Raw genomic sequence first — 26083 nt, forward strand, 5'->3', positions numbered from 1 at the left:
AAAAAAAAAGAGTTTCAATTCCTAACTAGAAAGGTAAAGCACTCCAGTCCTTCAGGAAATATATGTCCTTTATCCTGATTCCATAAAGTCAGTGAAATGTCTCAGGGATGAATTTGTAAGTGACTATGCCAGGTAGGTATTCTTGGGAGTAAACTCATATTAATGTAGCTTCAAAATATTTTATTTTGGCTAAAATGTTATGGTACAGACTGAACATACCCAGAGGAATTTCTGTTTACCACTTTGATCATGTATGTGTTCTGAGACTTTGAGATAAATATGGTCCCCAAAATGTGTCTACAATAGATGACTGAAACTCATCATGCTTAAGAACTGGCCTGTTCACATGTACATATAGCCCCCCACAATAAAATCCCATGCTAACCAGGCAGTGGTGGCGCACGCCTTTATTCCCAGCATGAGGAGGCAGAGGCAGGTGGATCTCTGTGAGTCTGAGGCCAAACTGGTCTACAAGAGCTAGTTCTAGGACAGGCTCCAAAGCTACGGAGAAAGCCTGCCTCGAAAAATGAAAATAAAAAATCCCCATGCTTCCTTTGTTTAGTGGAAACATTATTTTGGAGATTATGCTTGTGCTGTGCTCACTTGCTGCGGATAACCCTGTTCTACTCTGATATCACAGCTGTACCTATTTGACTTTGACTTTACCAAGTTGGAAACTCAGTTGCATTTGGTTACAGTCTCAGCACCATCTGTTCCAGACTGGAATGCAAAGCCTTTCTCTGCAATCCAAAGCAAGACCGAGCTTTTCTTTGGTAGTATGAACAGTAACTATAGCATTATCATGGAGTTCAGGGCAAATTGTAGATCTTTCCTGTCCTCCTGTCTGGTGAAACCCTTGTGTCTGGCAAGCCCAACCTCAGGCTTCCTGATCTTATACCATAATATGTCCCTAAGTGGATGCCTGGTGCTTGTTCTTAGTACAGGTCAGACTAAGGCTTTACTAGAAATCTGAGGCTTAGGCAGCAGTCATATAGGTACAGTCTATAACAAGCCTACATGTGTTCAAGCCCTCTCAAGAAGTCTCTGGGATTTGATTCCTGTTCCACTACTTACTACCGATACCCTTTCCTGTGTAGTTAGAGCTGAGTTTTGGTTGTGTTCTTCAGTGGGCTACTTATAGGTTGAGATCAGTAGTTGAGACTGTAAGGACATTGTGGTGGTTTGAGTAAGAATGGCTCCCATAGGCTCATATTTTAGAACGCTTAGTCATTAGGAAGTGGAACTCTGAAAGGATTAGAATGATTAGGACATGTGGCTTTGTTGAAAAAAGTGTGTCATTGGGGTTTGTTTTTGAGGTTTTAAAAGCCCATGCCAGGCCCAATGACACCCAGGTTTCTTGAGTCTGGCTAGTCTGGGGGGTATCATGGTAACCATAGGGTCAGTGAAGAAACTCATAATCCACACTGAGTCACCTGAGCTTCCCTTACCACACCACTGTCAGGCTAACTCTTCCCCAGACTTTAGAGCCCTCAATGAAAAGGAGAACTTGTTAACTGACATCTCAGTGTCCTAATGAACTTTGATGCAAGACCCAATAACCAAGCTTGTTATTAAGTGAAGTGTCTGAGTTCTTAATTCCATAGACCTTGAAGCAGCAAGGTCTAAAATGAATATAGAAGTACAACCAGTTGTAGCAGTACCTCAGAAGTGGAGCTGTGGTCAGATGTAGGATCTTCCAAAAAAAAAAAAAAGTCTCCAGCAAGAATAAACTAAGAAGATACTCTCATGTGTGTGTGCTGGGGGGAGGTGTTACGGTATGCTTTTATGCATCTCAGGCTCATTTGGAACTTACTATACAGCTGAGAATGGTCTTGAACATCTGATCCTCCTGATTCTACCTCGTAACTCCTGGGATAACAGGTGTTTGTCATCATACCTTGTTTATGCAGCACTAAGGATCAAACTGGCTTTTTGTGATAGACAAGTACTCTATAGACCATCTCCTGTGGCTGAGACTGTATGTAGTATACTTTCTTGAGTTTCCACAAGATCCTTTTGTGATGGACGCCCTATTGCACAGGCAGCAAAAGATTGAAAACAGGGACACTGCTGCTAGGGAACACAAATCCATCAGACAACACCATGATTGGAACCTCGTAAGTGCTGTCTGGTTCCTATAGACCTGGGGTAAGCAGGGGCTCTCCTCTTTATGGAGTATTCTAAAGACTGGAGTGAGCAGCATTGTGAGGCCTCTTAACTCCTGCTGGCCATATAAGTATTCTGTGCCTGGTACAATTGCCCAAAGAATGGGCCCAGAAGACCATTTTTGTTGTTTTAATTTTTCCTTGATTACTAAGTCCTGGGTCAACCAAACTGACAAGGTTATATCAAGTGTGGACAGAGGCAGGTGTGGTCTGGGCTTCAAACATTAGGGACCAGGTTCATAGGAAGAATGGGACCCCTGGGAGTAGGTGAGGGTGATGCTCAGTATTAACCTAGAGTAGAAACTTGAGCATGGTTGACTTAATGTTTAGTTTTCATCCAGCTACTAGAACAGTTTTTATCTTTTTATCTGCTTTCTACTAAAGCTCTAGTCCCCCACATCCATTGAGACTTCTAGCCACAAATCACATTTCTATCCCTTTGACCTGATCCTAGCCCCCCAAACCCACAAATTCACTTCAATCTTTCAGGTTCTCTGTGCATTTGTTCTTCCTCCTTGAAATCCCAGGAGGGCTGCTGCCCCACCTCCAGAAAGGCCCTTACTCCCTTGTACTTGAAGGCCAGGTATAAAATTCCACTTCCCCTGAAGGATTTGACATCCCTCAGCAGAGTCACTCTCTTTCGGGAACGTGTCCTTACTCTCCAGTATCCCTGTAGTGGGCGTGCCCCCATTTTCCTACCCAATTAGGCACACCCCCATTTCCTTGCCTTTTCCTCAAGGAGAATTTCCTTGTGATGTTTCATCTCCTCCCTTTCAAGGTCTGATGGCTAACTCCTGGGTTAGTCTGGCCACCGAGGGATATGGGAACCCTACAAAGGTATGCAATCAGAGTTGAGGGAGGATGAGGCTTTATTGCTTGGCTTTTATAGGCTTGTTTTAGTAGTGGCAGTGAATGGGCAGATATACTAAGGAAAATATTCAGATGGTAAACTAAAGAATGGAGGCATAGCTTAGGGAAGTCTGAGCAAAGAATGCCCAAAGGCCTGGTGCTCACCCTGGGGCCTGGTCTTGAGCCTCAGGGATAAATACCAATAGGAACCAGATTTGTGCAACTATGAAGATGTTGCAGGTTTGTGGGGAGCCAGCAGCTCTCAGAGGCCTAGGTTGTAGTTCTGTGTGAGGAGACACAGATCCAGATTCTGGAAGTGGAGTAAGTCCCTTGACTTGGCTGATCCAGTCAGTGAAGTAGGTGACCCTGGTAAAGACGCTGGGGTAAATGGGATGTCGGCAGTCCAGGCCCCAACTAGCCAGTCCCACCAGGACCCATAAACTGGTTTGGTAGCAGATGAGGGGACCCCCAGAATCACCCTGAGGAGAGAGAGAGTAATTAGTGTGTGATCTGCTTAGGGCCACAAATACCAAGTGCATGTTAGGATCCTACAGAGCCCAGACAGATGAGGACAAGCTGAAAACTTATGGACTTTTCTTTTTGCTTATCATGCCTCATGTCTAGAAGGGAAAGTTTAGGGACTTGTAAGAAAGCTAGTTCTGCTAACCTATGTGTAGGTCCTGGCTCTGTAAACCTTGAGCTGATGCAATATATTCAGTCAACTCCTCTGCCTTTGGTAACCTTGGTTAGGTCTATTTTCTCAACTTGTGAATTGGAACTCTTGAAAAAATATGCCCATCCCTTGGCTGGGTAAAGACAGCTCATATCAGAACACTTCCAAAAGTAACTTCATTTGTGAAATCCCTTTAGGAAAATCCCATGGGAAATCCAGTCTGTAATGGGGACTATGTCAGCTCAGGAGTTGGAAGCCTGCAGAGATGGGGAAGGCATCAGAATCCAGACATCTGGGCCCTGGTTGTGCCACTTCACTTCAGACCAACTATTTTCCTTCTCTGGGACAGTTTCCCCAGAAAATCCACTATGTCCAATTGTGAGTTTACTTCTATACCGTATAAAGAGTTCCCATAAGAAACTGACAACCCAACAACAAAGTGAGAAACTTAAATGAAACATCACAGAAGACAGCATATAACAATGAACATACAAAATGCACTTAGTGGCAAGATGGGTACCAGAAGCATACTAAGTCAGCACTGGAAACATTACCAAACGGGTTACTTACAAATTACATATTTGTGTATATGTTATGCCTCAATAAAAAGTATAAGATATGCAACAAAAATCGATGTTAGGATTTGCTAAAGCTATCCTCAAGGAGACTATTGAGGCATGAACCCAAGGAAAACAAGTAGAGGTAATGAAACAAGAAGTGTGGGGGTCTCCACAAAGACTAGAGGACAATACAGCCACTCTTGGAGGAACTGAGATAGAATAGGCATGGGGAAGATACATGACTGCCTTGCTCACCCGGCAGATGGACTTTCCTGTGGAGAGGCCTCCGGCACACAGCATTTCCTCATGCACATAGTCCTTGTTTTGGCCTGGTCTTCGCCCATATAAGGCATTACAGAACTCATTCTCAATGATGCCCACTTCACCCTCTTGCAGTGAGAAGGGTGGTAACAGTTTTGCTGTGAAAATAAGGAGGAAGTCAGTGATGGACACTGTGACTTAGCTGGGAAGTCCAGGCTACTCTGACTGGCGCTCACCATAGGACATCTGAGTGTCAAATTCTGTTTCCATCTTCTACCTACTTCTCATGAACTTCTCTCCTTTATCTCGGAAACTCCCACTTACCTTCCTCATCTCTCTCACAGCAGCAGATCACAAATCTACTATATAAGGAGGCAAGTCCTACTAACACATTGTGTCCAATGTTGTTAAGCAACCTTTATCACTAATCTTTATCCTATATCTTTATCCACCCATTCACCCATAAACCCACTTATTTTTCATTACCTTTATCAATCTATCTGTTTTCCACACACAACCTTCCATCCATCTATTCTTTTATTAGTGTCTCCATCTATCCTGCTGCCTCATACCTGCTAACACTTCTTATCCACAACAGCTATGCTTCCTCCCTCCTTCCTTCCTTCCTTCCCTCCCTCCTTCTCTCCCTTCCTCCCTCCCTCCCTCCCTCCCTCCCTTCCTTCCTTCCTTTCTTCCCTCCTTCCTTCCTTTTTTCTTCTTCTCCCTTACTTACTTGACTCCATCTCACTCACCTATCCACTGACTATGTCACCAATAGCCTTGCACTAATTAAAGTGATACAAAGAACATTTTTAGTTGGGAAAACCAGAAAAACTAAATTGATCTACTCATTTGTGTCAAAGAAATAACACAAGGAGAGGTGACAGTACAAATTGTCTACTTTAGTACACATAATTAAGTAAAATGCAGATGGGAGACTGTAAAAATAAATCTAAACCAATCATACCAAGACTAAAGGGGAGAGAAAATTGCAGAGAAAAAAAAAAGAGGTGCTGGGGTGGAAATGACCTCAAACTTATTCAAGGAGAGTTAAGGAAGCTGGGGTGGGGTTAATGAGGGAAGAAGTAGGTGATGAAGCAGACATGGATCAGGGTGCTATCATCACGTAAGACCTTGACAGGGATATTTTAAATTTTGATTGAAAGCACAGTGAGAAGGAGTAGAGGGTTCTGAAAAGGAAAATGAAATTGCTATGTTATAAAGCAATGCTGATGGCCACATAGAGACTTACGTAGAAGCAATAAGAATAAAAGTGGAGGACCATTTTAGAACTACACTCAAGAAACGGGAGTTAATTATGCTAGGCTATGTAACAGCAGCACCATGCAGTATCCATCAGGTATTAGACTAGTATTGTAAAACAAAATGTGGGCCCTGCTTTCAAGAATGTGTGCATGGGTGAGGGGAGCAAAGCTCCTCAGGAAGACATGTTCTTCCCAAAACACCTAAAATACATATTTTGAGAAGAAATGTGCCAAATTATGATCTTACAAATAAGTAAAAATCTATATTCTTTTTTATTTACATTATTCCATATTTCTAAGTCATAATCCTTTAATAAATGCATACATTTCTCTACTTTCAATCTAAAGTAATAAAAGCTAGGGGATCTTGGTGGCTCACTGGTAGAGCCTTTTCCAATATGTGCAAGGCACTGGGACCAATCCTCAATACCAGAAACAAACAAACAAGCAAATAAAACCAAAACGATTTCTCCATTATATAGTTCATCTGACAAGGCTGATAAAGCCAGTTGAGATTAAGTGAGATTAAGCACTTAGGAGCTGCAATATTTCTCACTTAATCATGCATTCTCAATGGTCTCAAATCACATGTGACTTTCTGCTTTACTCAAGTACTCCCAAGATATTTGGTAATTACATGTATTATACTTGGATACTAAGTATTCAGGCCAGTATGTTTGAGGCCTTGTCCTCAGCCTGTGACACTATTGTTAACTGAATATCCTATTAGGAAGAGGTAGAGCCTAGTGGTAGGAAGTTAGGTCACTGGACATGTGTGTCTGTTAAGAAGATACTAGTACACTGGCCTCTGATCTTCCTCTTTATTTGCTTCCTGACCACCATAAGGTATGCATCATTATTCTACCACATATTTCCTCACCACAATGTGCTGCTTCACCACAAGTCCAAAAAAAAAAAAGGGCCAAATTATCATGGTCTGGAAGCTCTGAGCTAAATCTGTGAGCTAAAATCAACCTTACCTTTTAAAACTGATTACATCAGGTATTTTGTTACAAGGCTGGAAACTTGATTAACATGGAATGTGCTAGCCTCTACACATGACCTTTGAGTTTAATCAAATCACCTCAGATCCATGATTGATTGAAATCTTAGAAGAAAAAAACAATTAATATTCAAAGAGCCTAGATTCTAAATGGCAAATGTCAACAGTTCCCCACCTTCTGAACCTGGACTACAGGGAAGTTTGTGGCTATGGACTCTTCACACTTTCAGGGTTAGAAGACTCTATAATGGCTTTCTCATGTCATAGGCTATGGAGGTGAGGTACCAGCCTGGGTCTCCTGACAGCTGAGACCTTTTCCTTCCTTCTCTCCCTGCCCTCACTCCTTCTCCATCTTCCCTTTTCCTTACTGTCTTCAGAAAGCATTCCCCATCCAGTTATCCAACAGGATGTGTGGTTGTGGAGCTGTGCATCTTTAGGTGGGAGGCAGGCAGGCACAACATAGGATGTGAAGTTCACGGGCAGTCGCAGCTGCAGCATTGCAATGTCACTCCCAAAGGAATGAAACTTCTCAAAGTCTGGGTGTTTGATGATACGATTCACAGACATCTTCTGAGTGTGCTGTGTTTTCTGGTATAGCTGAGTATTCCCCAGCAGAACCTGATAGTCCCCTGGGGCCTGGGATTTGCTGAAAGATAAAGGAGTCCATCATCACCATCATCTCTGAGTGGGAGGATAGCCCCGTGTTCCTGAACCCTCACTTATCACTGGCCACTCTGCCCTGATTCCATGCAGAATGGTCTTTCCCTTTCTGACAGTCAAGTGTTGTGGTGGGTGGAATGAGAATGGCCTCCATAGGTTCATATATCTGAATGCTTGGTACCTAATTGGTAGAACTGTTTGGGAAGTACTAGAAGATGTGCCCTTGTTGGAGGAGGTGTGCCACTGGGATGGCTTTGAGGTTTTAAAAGCCCAAGTAATTCCTAATTATATCCCATTTTCTGCCGTGTGCCTGAAGATAAGATGTAAAGCTCTCAGGTACTGCTCTAGTGCCATGTCTGCCTACCTGCGGCTATGCTCCCTGCCATGATGATCCTAAAATAGGGAGTCTCAATAAACATTTTTAAACTGCTCTGAACATAGTATCTCATCATGGCAATAGAAATATAACTAAGACAGAATTCGATACCAGGGAATGGGCTGTCACAGAGCTGGTCAAGTTGGTTTTATTGAAAAAGAGCAAGTAGGGAAAAATACAAAATGTAAGTTTGAAGAGAAAAGGAACACCTCACATAGCTATTCCTGCAACTTGTAAAAAGAAAAGCTCAGAGGAATTATTTGTTCCTAAAGAGCAACAAGTCAAGGCTTATACAAATGTAATTTGAGGGAGTCAAGTTTTATCCTAAACAGCAAGCAGAATTTGGTGGCATCAGCTATGTAGTTCTGACTTTAGAGTCATGGAGGATACAGAGTAAAAGGTTTGTGGAATCTTTGTCTGTTAAGAAAAGCTTCCCTGCAAGGAAGCCCAGTAAGGCCATTGTGTGAAGGTGTGAAGGTGTGAAGGTGAAGCCTGGGTTGTGCTGGAGACCTCAGAATATGGGAGGTGCTAGAACTGCAACTGTAGGAGACCTGTCAAGGGGAGTTGACCCAACCCTAGAAAGAAAAGTTATGTTGCAGTCAGAAAAGCTGGAAGGATAGAACCATGTAAGTCCTTTGACACTGGACATAGAGCTCCATGATTTGGAGTTTAGCCTGCTGGGTTTCCATCTTGCATTGGTCCATTACTTCCTCACTGTAGTTCTGTTTCTTCCTTTTTGAATGGTAATGTATATTGTGATACCTACCATTGTATGTTGGAAGAATGTAATTTGCTTTTTTATCTTATAGGGGTAACAATTAATAGATTGTCCTGAATCTCATAAGAGACTTTGTACTTTGAAATGGTGTCGAGACTGAAAGACTTGGAAATTTCTGAAGTTGTGCTAAATGCATTTTTGTATTATAATATGGCCACAGCCTAAGGGGGTCAGGGAGTAGAATGTGGTACTTTAAATGAGAATGACCTCCATAGGCTCATATGCTTGAATTTTGGGTTCTTAGTTGGTAGACATTAGGAGATGAGGCCTTGATAGAGGACCTGTGTCACTGGGGGTGTGTGAGTTTTTAGGTTTCAAAAGTCCTAATCCATTCTCAGTTATATCTATTTATCCAATTTGTACATGTGGATTAATATTTAAGCTATCAGCTACATGGTACTGCTCCAGCACCATGCCTGCCTGCTGCCATACTCCTTGTCATAATGGTCATGAACTCAAACCCTCTGAAACTGTGAGCCCCAATAAACATTTTCTTTTATAGGTTGCCTTGGTCATGATGTCTCATCATGGCAATAGAAAAGTAACTAAGATAGGAACCTTCTTTCTCCAGGCTGATGGATATTCTACTCAAACCTCACGACAAAGTGTTCCCCATTATATCTTAGAATTGGAGGAACAAAGAATTTCAGCACTGGAAGGGTCCCTAATAGAATCTTCAAATCAAACCTTTTAAATTTTTACTTAAGAAAAACTATGACTGAATCCTAGTTTTGTGATTTAAATCTTAAATGTTATTGGCTTAGGAGTAAGCCAATAACTAAAGGCATAGTCATCAACCTGTGGTGCTATCCAGAAAGAGTGGAACATTTAGGAGGTGAGACCTAGTGAAAAAAAGCTATGTAATTGGGAGAATTTCCTTGAAGGGCCCTCACTTCTTTTCATTATTTTTGTTTCCTAGCTACCATGAGGTGGTCAGGCCTCCTCTGCAAATGTTCTTGCTGTGATGAACTGTGTTATTATATAATCAAAGAAACAGGCCAACTAACTTTGGACTGAAACCATGAGTCAAGATAATCTTTTTCTTTTTCTTCATTTTCTGGATTGTTTGGTCACAGTGATGGAAATCTAGCATATTTTCCTGCCCCCTTAACAAGGACTGCTTCTCTACTTGATATAAAGCATTCACAAATGAATTGTGCGTCAAAGGGAGCTTTCCTTCTTGTTCCTGATAGGACTGATTAAACAGCTTAAGTATCAGCTTTTTTTTCCCACAGCTCCCACACTAGGAGGATCCTCACCAGCTCCACATACCCAATTCCTCCCTTCTGGTAGCCCCAGTAGCTCCTTTCATTCCTCTAAGATTGCAGCATCTTTTTAGATTTATGTTCCTCGGGGCTACCCTCTTCATATTGTTTGGCATGTCTCACGTGTATCATACTGATTGAAGCTTGTTTCTTCTGAGAGAAAAGAAACCTTGATCTTGGATCTCCTACATTCTGTTCCCTAAAAGGTCTCAGGTGAATGCAGCACAAAATAGGTGCCAACAGGATTAAGCTGGAGCCTCAAAGCCAAAAAGCTGTTTCAGTTCCCCGGTCTGGACTGTATAGCACCCATTCAGTTCCTCCATGTCTTATCAGAAGCTAGGCCCTCTTGTCAGACTCCAGAGAGCCAGAGGAGATTGGCTCCTGGCTGTCCATAGCAGTTGTTCAGGTTTGGGCTACGGCACTTTCCATCCATATATCCTAATATGGCATAGGCATGACCACAGTTTTTCCCAGGGCTTAGTTTTATTAAAGTAAGAAATTACCTGGCTGTTGGTCATATGTGGTCCTTCCCTAGAATCTGACTCACAGGAGAGAAAGGGACCATGAAATAAGATGAAGTCTACAGGTAGACAACAAAGCATGGCCAATCCTCTTGGAAAACATCTGTGTGAGTTGGCATGCACAGGGTGGGAGTATAGGGATCCCTACAGAAGCTGAGAATTAAATATAATGAGAACCAGGACAGATCAAGGAAGTTTTGATGTCATATGGAGCTAATCCAGGCAGTGAGGATGGCAGGTAGACTGCCCCAGAGAAAAGCCCAGAGGAGAAAGGCAAGCTATCTCTAACTTCCTCCTCTCATCCTGTATCTTTATCACCACCCAGTCCCTCTCTGGGGGCTCCAGACAAGGCAAACTCACTTTTGAAAGCAGTGGGCTGTGGAAACGAGCCAGTGGGAATCAATGAGGACAGCTCCACAGAGATGCAAGCCCCGGTACAGCAGGCTGGCCTGCCACGGCCACTGGCCAGCCAATGTATCTCGGCCACCAAACACTTTCCCAACCATCTTCGGCTTCCCACAAACTGTGGAGACACCCCCATGCAATTTGTTAGAGACACAATTCCTGAGAGGCAGAATAACTCCCTAAGGAAGACCTTCCTCCACTTCACAGATTAGAAGATCATGGCAAAAACCAAATAACCTGTGTAAGTGATTTGGGGCCACCCTGGTCTCTGCTTCCACTGGCTACCACCTGGGACATGAAAAACTCAACTGACAGTTCTGTGGGAGCAAGAGCTCAGGAGTCTGGAAAGATGGGATGAAACAAACAAAAGGCTGGCCACAGCAGCCTATCCTTAAGTGGGCCTCACAGGCAAGTGGACAGAAGGGAGGTTTTATGACTTCGTTTCCTCAAATAACACAGCTCTGTGCTTACTTTTTAGATCACAAGACTAGAAGTCTCATAGGTGACTGATATTAGTTATTCAAGGGAATGACTTCTCAGTGACTGTCCCAAATTCAATCTGCCCAATACCCAAGGGAGAGAGAATTGCTGGCAGGACTTTGTGGTGCTGATGAGTGACCCGGAACAAGTTACTTTACATTTCTAAATGGAGACCGAGTGAGGCTAATAATGATAATTTTGTTTCTATGATTCATCTGGGAGGGGATTACTGAGCCCAGATCTTTACAAGATTATCTTCTCCCAGGAATCAGCATCCGAAATCTCAGGGAGCTTTGTTCCCTTTGTCCTCACTCTTAGTAATCCCATGCTTTCTGCCACTACCACTGGGTCAGCCCTGGACACCACCTTGGCCCCACAGCACCACACCAGGCCCTAGGGAGGAAAGAGTCAGTATCGGAAGAGAACCTAAGCCCCCTTGGCAAAAGGGGTTCACTACTTCCGGTGCCTTTCGTGGCCTTTATGGCCTCCACCCGTCACCCGCCCACCGGCTTTCAAACGAACCTTCTGCTCTGCTCATAGAATCCTGATGCTCGCTGGTCAACGGTTCCCAGCCTTGCTGTGGCCCCGCTCTCCATGGTGCTACCCCAGAAAACTTTGAGGGGCTGGGGACACCAGACTTCAGAACAGAGCCAGCCTTGGGGCTCAGGGGCAGCAGAAACATCAGGGGCAAGAGTAGAGGACTGGGCCCACAGGCGATCCTCACCACCCTAGTGCCCATCCCAGATTCCAGGACCTATAGGGAAGTTGGCCCTGACCTGAGCCTGACCCCCGCTCCGACCTGCTCCTGACCCCTGCTGGGACAGTTCTTGACCTTGCCTTGAGATAGGACTCCAAGCCCTGCCCCCCATTAGGCTTTTCTTCCCGCTGTCACCCAATCAGAACTCCTCCAAGACCACAGTGCTCCTTGCTCTAATTCCTGCAATTACCAGCCTCTAACCCATGTGCAGTGTAGTCAGCAACAGTACAATGGAAAGTTCCTATACAGCAATGAACAAAAGACATGGAGCACAACCACAGAAAATAGGAAATGATATGAAAGGGAAATTCAGGCTGGGGTGTAGCTCAATAGTATAAGTAGAGTGATGGGGGAAGCTCAGGGGTTCACTAGGACATCCCCATACACCCCATACACATAGAGAAAGTTAATTTGTGGAAGAAGGAGGAATTCAAAGATCCACACAGAGGGAAAATGTAATTAATTCTCAGAAAAATAAAACATGAAATGTATCATTTCTAGTCATCATATTATATATAATAGCTTTCCAGTATTTTATTAATCAGCAATTTATCTTTATAGTGGTGGTAAGCATCTGAATCTCAAAGACATATCCCCTCTTACCCCACATGTGATCTAAACTTATGTGAGAGCACGCCATTTCACATTTACCATATCAGTCTTCATCACTCAGACACAAACTTCGGACTATAGGAACTTCTACTATCACTGCCTTGGAGAGAGGAGGATATAATGTAAATAAATTGAGACCCTTCAATGTGGGATTCCCCTCTGTATGCTGTAAATATGTTTTATTGCCATCGGTTAATAAAGAAGCTGTTTTCAGTCAAAGGCTTAAGGGAATATATCCAGGTTGAAAATATATATATATATATATGGAGAGAGAGAGAGAATAGGCAAAGTCAGGGAGAAGCCAAGTAGCCCCTGCAGGAAACAAATGCTGGATGGCGTACAGAACCTTACAGGTAGGCCACAACCACTTGGCAATAAACAGATTAATTGAAATGGGTTAATTTAAGATATAAGAGCTAGATAGAAATATGCTAGTATGCCAAGCAGTGTTTAATTGATACAGTTTCTGTGTGCTTATTTTGGGTCTGGGGGGCTGGGAATAAACAAGCAGCCTATGCCTTCACCTTAATGTAGATCTGGCCACTGTCAGTCTGATCCTAAAGACTTCCTAGCTATATCTCTATATTGAGATGTAGACATTCTCCCGACCATGTGCTGACTTTTGGCCTGGGCCAAGTAGGCAGTTTCCTGCAACATTCAGGCAGTAAAACATGGAGGTAGGTATCCAGCAGAGCCTGATACCTACAAGTCTATGTAAGATGGCAGTCGGGGACAAGTGTGTCCAGTTAGGTTTGAGTCTTAACATTGTATGTGGAAAGCAGGTCACATGATTTTGAGCAAGGCCTGAACAACTGTAGTATATTTTGGGGGTGTGAGGAATAGGTATCCTGCATGGCCTCATGCCTAAGTTCAAGTTTGGTGGTAGATATCCATCAGTGCCTGAACCCAAACAACCGTGGTTTGGGTGTGCTGACGGGGTATCGAGGATGGCCTGATGTAGTGTACATGTATGTGACTCTCTACTACATGTCATCCTAAATATACTTCTCATTGTCTTGTCTGCTGTAGCTCCCCTTGATCATTCTAATATACACTAAAAGTAGTTAGGCCACTGACACTGGATTCCCCTGAATGTCCCACATGCCTTGGTAGGTACTGGTCTAGGATGGATAGTCTTGATTGTCAATTTGACTACATCTGGAACCAACTAAACACAAGCTGCTGGCAACTCCTGTGAGTTCTTTTTTCTTTTCTCTTCTTTCTTTCATTTTTTTTGTTGGTTGGTTGGTTTTATTGAGACAGGGTTTCTCTATGTACCCCTAGCCATCCTAAAAGTTGCTCTGTAGACCAGGCTGACTTTGAACTCAGAGATCTGTATACCTCTGCCATCCTAGTGCTGATATTAAAAGCATGCACCACCACCAATCAGCATTTATGGGCGCTTCTTAGAGTATTAGAATCAGGACAACAACCCTAAATTTGGGCCCACCTTCTGGTGATAGTTCATATGGATGTGGAAGAAGGAATTTTTACTTTATTTTCCCTCACTCTAGCCAGCAAGTCCATCTATCCTATTACTGCACCAGTATTAGAGACAGCATCTTTAGGATTCCAACATAGACTGAGGATCAGCAACTCTCTAAGAAGACTTCGGGGCTTCAGATTGGACTGCTGAGAAATTCAGCCTCAATAACTGAACAGCCAGATTTTTGGCCTCTCCATGGCAAGGCAGTCATTGTTGGAGCACTCAGACCACATTCTGTAAGCCAGTCTAATCCCCTTTTCATTATGCACATACACACAGTAATACAGACTCCAGCCAGGAAAGAAGATCAGTGCTCTGTTCAGTCATCATCAGAGAAGCTTCCTCCTTAGCAGATGGGAACAAACACAGAGACCCAAAGCCAGACATTATTCAATGAGTGAGAAACCGTGGAATGCTCAGCCCAGAGTTGGCGGTCTCCATTATATCCCTCCCCTCAGAGCTCAAGGAACCCTGAAGAAGAGGAGTAAATAGTGTAAGATCTGGAGGGGTTAGAGTACTCCAAGAATACAAGGAGCTCTCTGTCAACATGACTGATGCACATATGAACTCACAGAGACTGAGAGAACATGCAAAAGACATGCACAGGTCTGCACCAGTTGGGGTCTTAGAGCTGAAAGAAATAGATGCATGTCCCCATCCCTAACCCAGAAGCTATCCCCAGGTGATGACCACTTCAAAATGAAAATTTAGTTTCTTCCAAGGAAGTCTTACTGGGAAAACAAACTACTTTTAAGGGTAGACTGCATGGCAAGCAGTATATGGCCAAAAGAAAAAGAACTCAATGGAATCTTTGGGGACTCCTTGTCTCATAATGTTATGTTAGGGCTTTTCCTTTAATTTTTAAAATTTTAGTTTTGCTTTATTCTATTTATGGTTTTTCCTTGTTTTGCCCTACAGGTCCTTTGCCTATGTATTGTGGCTTCCAGTTTAGTACTTTTGTAGGATTCCTGAGTGGGCCTGTTTCTTATGCCTTCTCTTGAACTCTTTTCCTTCTATTTGTTTGTTTTGTTCAATTCTGATGTATTGGTTTCGTTTTGTCTTAATATATTTTATTTTGTTTTACTACTGCCCCATAGAAGCCTGTTTGTTTTCTGATGAGAGACAGAAAAAAAGTTGAATCTGGATGGGAGGGGAGGAAAGGGAGGGACTGGGACGAGTGGAGGGAGGGAAAACCCTGATCAGGATATATTATGTGAGAAGGGAATCTATTTTCAATAAAAGAAAAAAATGTAAAAACATTTTATAACACTTATACCTATATATGTATTTATTCATTCTATCAATTCTATTACTTTAGAGAACACCAACTAACTAACATGTGCCTCCTGGTGTTTACTTATTTGCCTCCCCAGAGTACACTGCTAGGTATCAAATCCAGTTGGATATCCCACGCCATGTCAACACCCCACCCCATGTCAACACCCCTTACACTACTGTGGAGGGGCCCTTCTGGACACCCTAATGACCCAAATACATTGCTAAATATCAGTTACAGCTGATATCCTAGTATCAGGGTGTGTTGAATATTTTTATGTCAATTTGACACAAGCTTAAGTCATCTGAGAGGGAATCTTAGTTGAGAAAATATCTTCATAAAATTGGTTGTAGCCAAGCCTGTAGTGCATTTTCTTAATTAGTGATTGACAGGGGAGGGTCCAGCCCCATGGAGGTAGGGTGAGGGTGGGGATAATGGTCTCGGGTTCTATAAGAAAGCAGACTGAGCTAGGTGGTGGTGGTGCACGCCTTTAATCCCAGCACTTGGGAGGCAGAGGCAGGTGGCTCTCTGTGAGTTTGAGGACAGCCTGGTTTACAGAGTGAGTTCCAGACTGACTCCATAGCTACTGAGAAACGCTGTCTCGATAAGGAAAAAAAAGGAAAGAAAGGCCGAGGAAGCCACGAAGAGCAAGTCAGTAAGCAGCACCCATAGCTTTTGCATCAGTCTTTGCCTCCAGGTCTCTGTCCTGTTTAAGTTCATATCCTGACTTCCTTCGGTGATGAACAATGATGTATAACTGTAAGCCAAATAAACCTATTCCTTCCCAACTTGCTTCTGATCATGGTTTTTTCATCACAGCAATAGTAAACCTAACTAAGACAACAGGGCCTGCTAATAAGTGGCTAGCCATTCCAGGGCAACTAAACATACACTACTACATTTATGATGCATTAATTGCTGGGTACCCTCCTGTCATTATCACATATAAACTTCCAAGCACTATGGCTTGCTAGGCACCCTACACTCAATGTGACACCTATTCTGCTGGATGTTAGGATTTACTAGAAAATTGTCTCCCATTACCGAATCTCTAGCAGTGATTGTGTGGTATCCAGCAGGGGCTGATATCTAACAGTATATGTGATGTAGCATTTATAGAGGTATGCAGCATGGCCTGAATAAAGCAGCATATGCTTAGGATGTCATTGGGGGAAAGGGAAAGGATCCAGTACAACCTAATTCCTAGCAGTGTGTGTATGTGTGTGTGGGGGGCTTCTGGTGAGCTGGTCAGTGGGGTCTGATAACCTACCAACGTGTATATGATAACAGGAATGGTAGACCTGTTGGTCCTGATATTTTACAGTTAGCGTTGGGTAAAGAGTGGAAGGAGGTCCAGCGGACTGTGCTAGGAGGTGCCAGGGAGCCCACAGTGTTTGAGACAGTCACAAGATGGCAGTGTTATCTAGCAGTGTATGCCTGTTGGCAGCGAGTGTAGAGGAGAGTCAAGCCAAATCTGGTACTTACCCCAGTACACAGGGTTGTGAGGGGTATCCAGCATGGTTTGAAATCCAGCAGTCTATGCTGGGCAGTGGTTGTTTGGTGTGTGTGTGTGTGTGTGTGTGTGTGTGTGTTCCAACAAAGTCTGTTACCTTGAAAAGTATGGAAGATGGAGAAAGGTCCAGTTGAACCTGATATCTAAGTCTAATTAGGACTGCAGGACACTGTTCAACAAGATGTAGATTCCTATTGTTGTGGGAGGGCAAGGTGAGATGTGGTACTACAGGACCTGGTACTTTCCATTGTATATGGGTTCTGTATATGTATGAGGGTTCTCAGCAGAGACTGATAATACTGGGCAGCCACAAGAGTTGTATATCCAGTTTAGAACTTTATATGGGATGGGGGCAGGTGTCCATTTGGACTTGATATTTAGTGCTTTATGTGTTCCTATAGAAGTGATAGTGTCCAGCAAGTTTATACCTAGAAGTTTATATGTGTTATTCAGTAGGACTTGATAAATACAGTATATGTGAAAGAGGCTGCAGATGGGTCTGTCCAGCAAGCTCTGGTATAAAGAAGGGTGCTTAAAAGAAATCCCACACTACCTCAGAATTGAGTATAATAGAGGGTTATTCATTTAGGGGTAGACTCACAGATCACAATCCTCTGCTGGCACAGAGAACAGCAACCGAATACCGCAGCTAGAAAAGAGTCCGGATGCACACTTTACATTGGCATATATAGTATAAGAGGCCATGCCCAAGTTGGCGGGTAACTTAAAGGCACTGGTGGTAGGAATTCCTACAGCAACTCTCCTTTTATTTAAATAAGAAAGTTCTAAGCCTAATACAAATATATTTACAATAAGAACAAATATCAGGTATAAAAAATTAGAATTACAACCAGCATAAACAATATCAAGCAAGAAACATGTAATAAATTCAATAATTATCCTATCCTAATGAGTTTAAGTTTTGTATAATAAATAACTTGGCCAAGTCATGAGAGGAAAGTAACTATAACTATCTAGTCTTCAACCCCAAATGAAGACCTGGGAAGGGAAATAATATTACTTGAATAAGCAGGAAGGGCAGTCAAGCAACTTCCAAAATGTGCAATTGATAGAGACAACTGGTTACCTGGATAATCACTCAAAGTCTCATTTGCAACATTGGAGCAACCAACTTTGGCTAAGGCCTAGAGTAACTGATAGACCATTTTCAGAAACTGGAAAATTTTCAAAACCGTCTTAACCCGTCTTGCCAAGATTTGACAGAATGTTTTCTTGTATCCTGTATGTCCTGTCTGGATATCATGCATTTTGTCAGTGCTCGATGCATGGGCAGTTCCTTGCCCAAAGGCCAGTTTTGTCAAGACGTAAACAAGCTCCAAGTGGAGTGTCTTTGGTGCTCAACATTCTCTCAAGAATAGATTGGTGCTGGCAGGAGCAATCGTGTCTCACATCAACAGAACCCAAAGTTATTTAAATACCATATTCTACAGCTCTTATAAAAGTAGTTGAAGATTACCTATCTATGCAGAATACAATCTCTATGTATCTGTATGTAATCTGATTAATCTAACCATAAGTATGACAAACATGGATGACTATTAATCTATGAATCTTTAAATTCTTAAAGACTAAGACTTCATATTAGAATATTAAACAATCTTTAAACAACTGAGCAACAAATGAGGACAATGATATCAGAATGTAAACAATGTAGAAGTATCTTAATCAGAGGTAGAAATATATATTTCAATATGATAAATATATCCTAAAATTATATCAATATACAAAATGTCTTAAGCAGAGGTAGAAACATGCATGAATACAATATGATAAAATAACTTTGCCTGGATATACAAATATTGTAGATGAAAATAAAAACATATTCAATATAATTTAAATTTGTATCAGTATACAAGAATCTATACCAATGTAAACTGCCTATAAATATTAGCTTACAAGTATTCACTTCATTACTCACTATTATTATTAGTGTGAGAAAGCTCACACTAATCTATTATCCCACCCAATTTTCTTTTTTTTTCAAAGAGATCCCTGATCCTACATAATTTTCCCCCTAACCCCCAACCATATACCAATTATAATAAACCCCTAAATGGTGTCCCTAACCCTGAGGACAAACTTTGTTGGGAAAGGGATGTCATCTTCTAGAATTACTTCCAGCTGTCATGAGGGTGATGTTCTTTCTATGGGATCCTGTGAAAGTAAAATGATGGTTAAGTTCCAAGATTACTGTCTGGTATAATTGCAAATAGTATTTGGTAGGGTTTCTCTGAGGTGCCTATTTGGAATTCTGGTCAGAACCTTGTAAAAAAAAAAGTACACCATTTCAGCTAATCAAGTTGGAACCATTTTGAGCAGCTGGCACCCAAACAGGTCTTATGGTAGCGCTATCAGCAACATGATGTCATATCAACCAGGTGGAGTTGTTGTTGTGGGACCCCATCCTCTTCTTGGAAATTTCAAAGATTACTGCAGGAAAATTCATTATTCATTGTTGAAAACTTAATCATTATTTATACAGACATATATATTCAATGAAAGATATGAAAGAAACAAAAATAGGCATAAAGAAAAGTAAAATTTTTTCTAAATTCTTTCTTCTTTCTGTCCCATACCAGACAGCTCTTGACATGAGACAGAAACTCTGAATTTTTATTTTAACAACATGTTTGGATTTAAAGGACAGAGCTGTTGTCCAACTCCAAAGACAGCTCTATATATTCACACATACACACATATATGTATATATACACATATATGTATGTATATATATGTGTGTGTTTTGATCACCTGTCCTTACAAGTCACGTTCCTTTTTCTTGATGATCCCTATTGGATAGTTATTTTTCCTTCTGTCAACATCCAAACATCCAGGATCTCTTGAATTTTTGAAGATGTATATTTTCCTGTAAAAACAAGAGCAGAACCCTGCCCTAACCCTATATGGTTTCCTTACCACCTGTATGGTTGTCACCATTGTGGATGAGCTGTCATTTCTCTTTTTCAAGAGATTTCTCTTTTTCAAAGGGAATCTTTATTAATTTTGATGGTATCCATAGATTTTCTTCTCCTGTGGAAAAGGAGCAAAAACGTAGCACAGTTTTTCATTGTGAAGCCACAATGTGACTTCATTGTGAGGTCAACACATCCTTGAAATACACCAGCTGACTTAATTCAGAAGACTTTTCTATTATCCAGTGTCTCTCTGCTGCTATTGTCCCTTTCTCATCAGAGTTAAGAAAATTCAAGGTTAATAAAGCATTATGTAATCTATGTTTGGCGGTATTTTCCATCCCTTTCTGTTTAACATATCCTTAATAGTTTGATTTGATCTTTCTACAACTGCCTGACCTGTAGGATTGTGTGGTATACCTGTAATATGCTTTATATTTTAATAAGCAAAAAAGTTTCATTTTCTTAGACTTATGCTGGCCCATTATCTGTCTTTATTTGTGCAGGTATACTCATGATGACCATAACTTCTAATAAATGTGTGATTACTGAATCAACCTTTTCTAAGCTTAAAGCAGTTGCCCACTGAAAACCTGAGTGTCAATGGTATGGTGTACATATTTTAATTTTCCAAATTCTGCAACATGGAACACATTCATCTGCCAGATTTTATTCCTTTGAGTATCCTTTGGGTTAGTTCATGCAGGTAGTGGTGTTTGGTTATAGAAAGAACAAGTAGGACACCTCTTTATAATCTCCATAATTTGTTGCCATGTAATAGAAAATTCTTTCTTTAAACCTTTGGTATTGACATGATGTTTCTTATGGAATTCTGAAGCCTTTAACACATTTCCAATCAGTAATCAATTTCTGCATTACCTTGTGCTAGAGGATCTGGCAGATCCGTATAGGATCAGATGTATGTTATGTATATGGGACAAAGCCTGTTCCTGATTATATCTTGCACCTGTATGAATAACGAAGTCAATTCTGTATCATCTGGTATAAATTCAGCAGTTTCAATATGTAAAACAACTTCTTCTGCATATTGTGAATCAGTAACTATATTAAGAGGTTCATTAAAAATCTTTAGCACATTTTGGTGAGGATTTTGGTGTGTGTGTGGGGGAGTGTCATTTAGCAGTGTAGGTGATGAGTTGGAGAGAATGTCCCACAAACTCTGATGAATAGTAGTGATGTTTAAGAATGGGGTGAGGTTGTCTAGAAAAGCCTGATATTTAGCACGTTATGTAAGAAGGTGTTGGGGGAGGGGGAGTCCTTTTGAACTTGAAACAGCACCGTATGTGGGGCTTCAGAGGGTTTCTGGGTATCCAGCAGAGCCTGATTCCTAGCAATATATTTGAGCTGCAATGGTAGAATAATGTCCAAGAGTATCTTGCCTTGCCACATACGTGATAACATGGTAGGTAGGAAGGTAGGTAGGTTCTGAATTTAGTATATGTGAGGTTTTGGCAAAGAACAGTGTCCAGCAAGGGCCTGATAAACTACCAATGTATTTTAGTAGGCAGAGGTGGGGGTGTAAGATTGTCCAATAGGGTCTAATATCCAGAGTGTATGTGGTACAGCTACAGTGATGAGTTTACCCAGTAAGACTTAATACTTAAATGTTTATATGGGGTCCCAGAAGAGTAGCCACACAGAATGAAAACCACCAGTGTATATGATGCAGCAATGGTAGAAGGTGTGTCCAAAACATACAGACTTCTAGTTATCAGCTTTTGTAGGATACCTTCCACTCCATATATACTTGAGGTATTTACCTCTGCTGGATATCATCTCTGGTACATAAAAGTTTCTAGGTTATTGGGCTCTGTTGCCCCCTAGCTCATACCCCACATATACTGCCAGCTCACAGACCCTGATGGACTGCTGCTGCCCAATTGCAGCAGAAAACACCGTTCATTATTTTGGAGATGGATGACCACCAAGGACAGCTGCAGCTTAGAAGACAAGCTGTGTGTGCTGCAGAGGGTGGAAGTGCAGAAATTACTCAAGACACTTGGAGGTCCCAGATCGTGCATGAACCCCAGACATCAAACACTGTACTATTTACACTTTTGGAGTTTGGCTTTGATAGTGACTGTGCCCTGGTTCTTTCCTCTTGAAGAAAGTAATTTTTATTTTACAGGAGCCTACAGTTGAAAGACTCTGAATTTTATAAGACTTTGGGTTTTAAAAAGATTGGCTATTTTAAAGATACTGAACTATTAATGTGTTGGAATTTGTAAAGACTTAGATTTTTAAAGTTACTTAAAATTTTAATGTGAGATCTTGGAGATGAATGTGAAAGTAAAAGTGGCTTAACAGTTATGGTGATGTGTTTGTGTGTCAAGCTGATAAGAGGTCAATTGTGCTTGGTGGTTTTACATCACTTCCATACAGGCTCAAGTCATTTGAGAGGAGGAAACCTCAACTGGGAAAATGCCTCTATAAGATGGGGCTCTGGGCAAGCCTGTAGTGAATTGTCTTAACTAGTGACTGATGGGAAGGGCCTGGTCCATTGTGGGTAGTTGCCATTCCTGGCTTGGAGGTCCTGGGTTCTGTAAGAAGACAAGAGGGACAAGGCAGTAAGCAGCATCCCTCCATGGCCTCTTCATCAGATTCTACATCTAGGTTCCTGCCCTGTCCTGTGCTGACTTCTTTCAATGAACAGTGATGTGGAAGTAAAAGCCAAATAAACCCTTACCTCTCCAACTTGTTTTTTGGTCATTGCAGCAATAGAAACCCTGACTAAGACAGCAGGACCTGACACCTAGCAGTGTATTTGGTATAGTGGCCTTGGGTAGAAGTCTGCAGAAGGTCTTGCTATCTAAGAAGTTTATATATGGTAGTGACAGAAGGGTGTCTGGCAGGCAATGAAAAATGTATATTACACAACAGTAGGGAGTGTCCAAGTGTGGATTTGTGGAAATGAATGCAGAACCCACAGACTAGAAGACCATCAGATTTCCTGGAGCTGGAGTTGCTATGGTTGTGAACCTCCCAATGTGAGTGCTGGAGGCTAGGAAACAAACTCTTTCCTCAGCAAGAGGCAAGCATTCTTTTAAGCCTCTATTTTTGTTTTATGTACCTTTTACCTATTAGGAACAAGAGAGCTATTTCTATGACCATAGCAGCATTGTTCGTGTATTGTTGCGGGAGGTCCTTCCACCCCTCCAGCCTATAGCCGCTGAGATATCAGCCCATTGGGGCGTGGTCTCTCTCCTTTAAAAAAACGGCTACTTCCCTTCTCGCTCTCTTCGCTTCCTGCTCCGTTTCCGGCGACTAGGCTCCTTCCTGATTGCACAGAGGGCTGTTATCTGGGACGGTTATCTGTAAGTTTTTTCCCCTTTAAATAAATACCACCCTATTAATCATAATTCCAAATTGGTGTGGCATTGTTTGTGACTTACGCCTTCAATGTATGACTTAACATTTGACGTGATGGGAGGTTCACAAGGAACTGTTAAAACCATTTTTTTTTAAAAAAACTTTTAATTAAAAAACTTTTAATTAGCTGAAGGATTACTAACTCAGTTATATTGACAGCTACCCAAAAAAGAACCCAAAAGAGCAATGATAGAACTTGTTTTTTAAGACATTTAAGTATCCACTGAAAATTTATTATGCATTAGGAAGCTTAACCTAAAAACCAACAGCATAGTAAAAAGATATGTTATATCTGTTCATGGCAGAACAGGCTTCAAAATATATTTTCCTTTAAATGTATTCAGTCAGTACACAATCCTTTATAAAAGTTGTATATATTTTTTCTGTCAATACCTTCATTATTTATAAATACAAGATTTACACAGCACCCCATCAAAAAATTAAAATCCTTACAAATATCTACATGTTTTCATACCTATAAAACTTTCAAAGGAGTGCTTTGTTAAAGATAGACCCTAGTTAGTGGTCCATTTACTGTGCAGCAAAATATAAAATCTGTAAAGTTTTCTTTGTCCATAAAACATTTCAAAAATTAGCAAGATACTTATCATGAAACTGAGCTTCACTAACCTTCATAATTTTTAAAGGAATTTGATGTGTGCATTCCCATGAGATTCTAAATTCAGAAAAACAGACTGAGATACAGATTGGTTGAAAACAAACATATTCTACAGTAACAGTTAAGGCAGGAGTATGATGAGGAAACGGAAGTAGGACATAGGAGATACAGGAAGGAGCATTCTCTGCTGTTACTCTCATCACCTTGTAGGAATGTTCAAATTGTTAAAACAACAAAAACTAGAATGCTTCATGGTTGGTTGTTTAGCTTTGAGATAGGATCTTAGTATGTTGCCAAGGCTAGCCTCAAACTTCAATCCTGTTAAAATCTGTAAGTAGCTGGGCTACAGGCTTGATTTTTTTTTCTTCTTCTTCTGTAAAATTATTTTGTATACCAAGAATCTGTTCTGCTTGCTCAACATTATTTGAATTTTCTAAGAAAGATGTTCTTTATCTAATAAAGGTCATCATTGGCCCACACACTATTAAGGTTTGTTTTCAAGAAGCTTAAGAAATAAAAAAAATTAAAGGGAAAGCAAAACCAGTTTTTCACTTAACCTTTGGACAAAGTCAGTAGATCCCTGATACCAAGTGACTCTTTAGAATGGCCACTCATCAACACCTATAGTCTAAGAGGAATAATTCACAGAAAGAATGAAAGAAGGCAGTTAACACTCTTGTCTCATACCTTCTACCAAAAAGGGAACAGAAAAATTTCTGTCACTCTCATTCTAGTTACTGAAGAAAAGGTAACCTTTTCTACCAGACATGATTTTCCTATTAAAGATTTAAAGTCTTGATTCCATATGACCTTGAGAGTTTCATATTTTCTGTGAAACATTTTCAATCTTTCTTAGAATAAACAGGAAGAAAAAGAATGGGAGTAAAGAACAGAAAGAGGCAGAAGAGGGAAGGGTAAAGGCATGAAAGAGTAACTTATTAAACTTGGCCCAAAGGATGCTGTTAGCATTGCCCCTCCAGCACCATGAAGTCTCCAGGTGGTACAGCTTCCTCCACAGCTCCCAGACGGTGTCTGCAGAACCTCCCTTACTGCTGGGTACTGCTGGGTTATAGTTCAGTGCACTGATTTCCAGGCTCTTCAAAGGAGAGCTCCCAGATGCTGCTGTCTTGCAGTAATGGCTCAATGTCCTCATCACAGCCCCGTTCAGGGGGAGTGCTTGGGCTGCTACTGATGTTGTTATGTTTTTGAACTCCACCGGTTTTACGGTATTCAGGGATGAATAAGGCAACCAGAAAAGACATAAGAACTATACATGCTCCAAATAAAAATGGTGGGCCTGGGATGAAAGCTCCCTGATGGATATAAAAAAAACAAATGAAGACAGAAGTTAGTTAAGTATTTATTTATTTTTCTATTTGTTTATTTTTTTTTAAAGACAGAGTCTTGTGCTATTTAGTCCAGAGTAAGCCTTGACATCACAACCCTTCTGCTAATATCTCCCAAATGTTAGGATCATAAGACATGCATTAACATACCCAGCATGGTTAGGATCTTTTTTAAAATTACAAGCTAGTTTTAAATGATTTTTTTTGAAAAGTCTAGTTAATTGGTTTTAATAGGCCTGTATTTCATTAATCAAGGCAAATTCTAATAGAGATTAATGTTTGGAAAATAACTCAGGGCAAAAAAAAAATAACTCAGGGCAACAAATCACTGCTTTTTATATTATTTCTAATTAATAGAACCTACCCTATATACTTACAAAAGCAGTAATTTTCTTTCTGTAATCTCGTTACCTCAGATCATACATTTCTACATATGAATATTAATAATTTCAGATTTGTACAGAACTCTGTATAAATGTTTATCTTTTAAAAAAACAGAAGCACAGTAGCTTTTTAGTAAGTTTTTTTTTTTTTTTTTTTTTTGTAAAGACAGAGTCTGTTGTATCCCAGGCTGGCCTCATACTTATGTAGCTAAGAATGACCCTGAACTTAAGATCTTCTGCCTTTACCTTCTGATTGCTAGAGTTATAATCATGTACTATCACATTTCTTTTAAGTTTTGTACATTTTAGGCAAGCACCTACCAACTAAGCTATATACTAAGTCCCTTAAGCTAAATTTTTAGGTAATTTTATATTTTATTTAGGTTAAATTTAGCCAGATAATAGCATACTATTCATAGTGACTAGGTGAAAAGAGGATCTAAATAAGGTACAGACACTTTTTCTTTCTTTCTTTCTTTCTTTCTTTCTTTCTTTCTTTCTTTCTTT

General features: G+C 41.0%; 2 protein-coding genes across 2 annotated transcripts in view; both read right to left on the reverse strand.

The window, feature by feature from the left end:
* Nucleotides 1-3060: 3060 nt before the first annotated feature.
* LOC101980616 (putative serine protease 47) lies at nt 3061-12010 on the reverse strand. Its single transcript, XM_005371653.2, has 4 exons — nt 11784-12010; nt 7145-7422; nt 4503-4666; nt 3061-3493 (listed from the first exon to the last, which is right to left on the reverse strand). The coding sequence occupies exons 1-4, from the start codon at nt 11855-11857 to the stop codon at nt 3176-3178; spliced, it is 834 nt and encodes a 277-aa protein (XP_005371710.1). The 5' UTR covers nt 11858-12010; the 3' UTR covers nt 3061-3175.
* Nucleotides 12011-23424: 11414 nt separating this feature from the next.
* LOC101980889 (hippocampus abundant transcript-like protein 1) overlaps nt 23425-26083 on the reverse strand; it is a 40385-nt gene continuing 37726 nt past the window's right edge. Inside the window, exon 12 of the mRNA XM_005371654.1 lies at nt 23425-25160. Within this exon, the coding sequence (XP_005371711.1) occupies nt 24915-25160 (246 nt within the window). The 3' untranslated portion in view covers nt 23425-24914. The remainder of the gene's footprint in view (nt 25161-26083) is intronic.

The sequence above is a fragment of the Microtus ochrogaster genome, unplaced genomic scaffold (genome assembly GCF_000317375.1).
Source record: "Microtus ochrogaster isolate Prairie Vole_2 unplaced genomic scaffold, MicOch1.0 UNK118, whole genome shotgun sequence".
NCBI lineage: Eukaryota > Metazoa > Chordata > Mammalia > Rodentia > Cricetidae > Microtus > Microtus ochrogaster.

Bases quoted from the DNA above. Each gene is read 5' to 3' on its own strand.
- LOC101980616 (XM_005371653.2), bottom strand. From the start codon at position 11,857: ATGGAGAGCGGGGCCACAGCAAGGCTGGGAACCGTTGACCAGCGAGCA. The intron at 7,423-11,783 runs GTTCGTTTGAAA...TTTATCTTTCAG, and splicing joins TTCTATGAGCAGAGCAGAAG to CAAATCCCAGGCCCCAGGGG. The intron at 4,667-7,144 runs GTAAGGAAAAGG...TTATTTTCACAG, and splicing joins GGGAATGCTTTCTGAAGACA to CAAAACTGTTACCACCCTTC.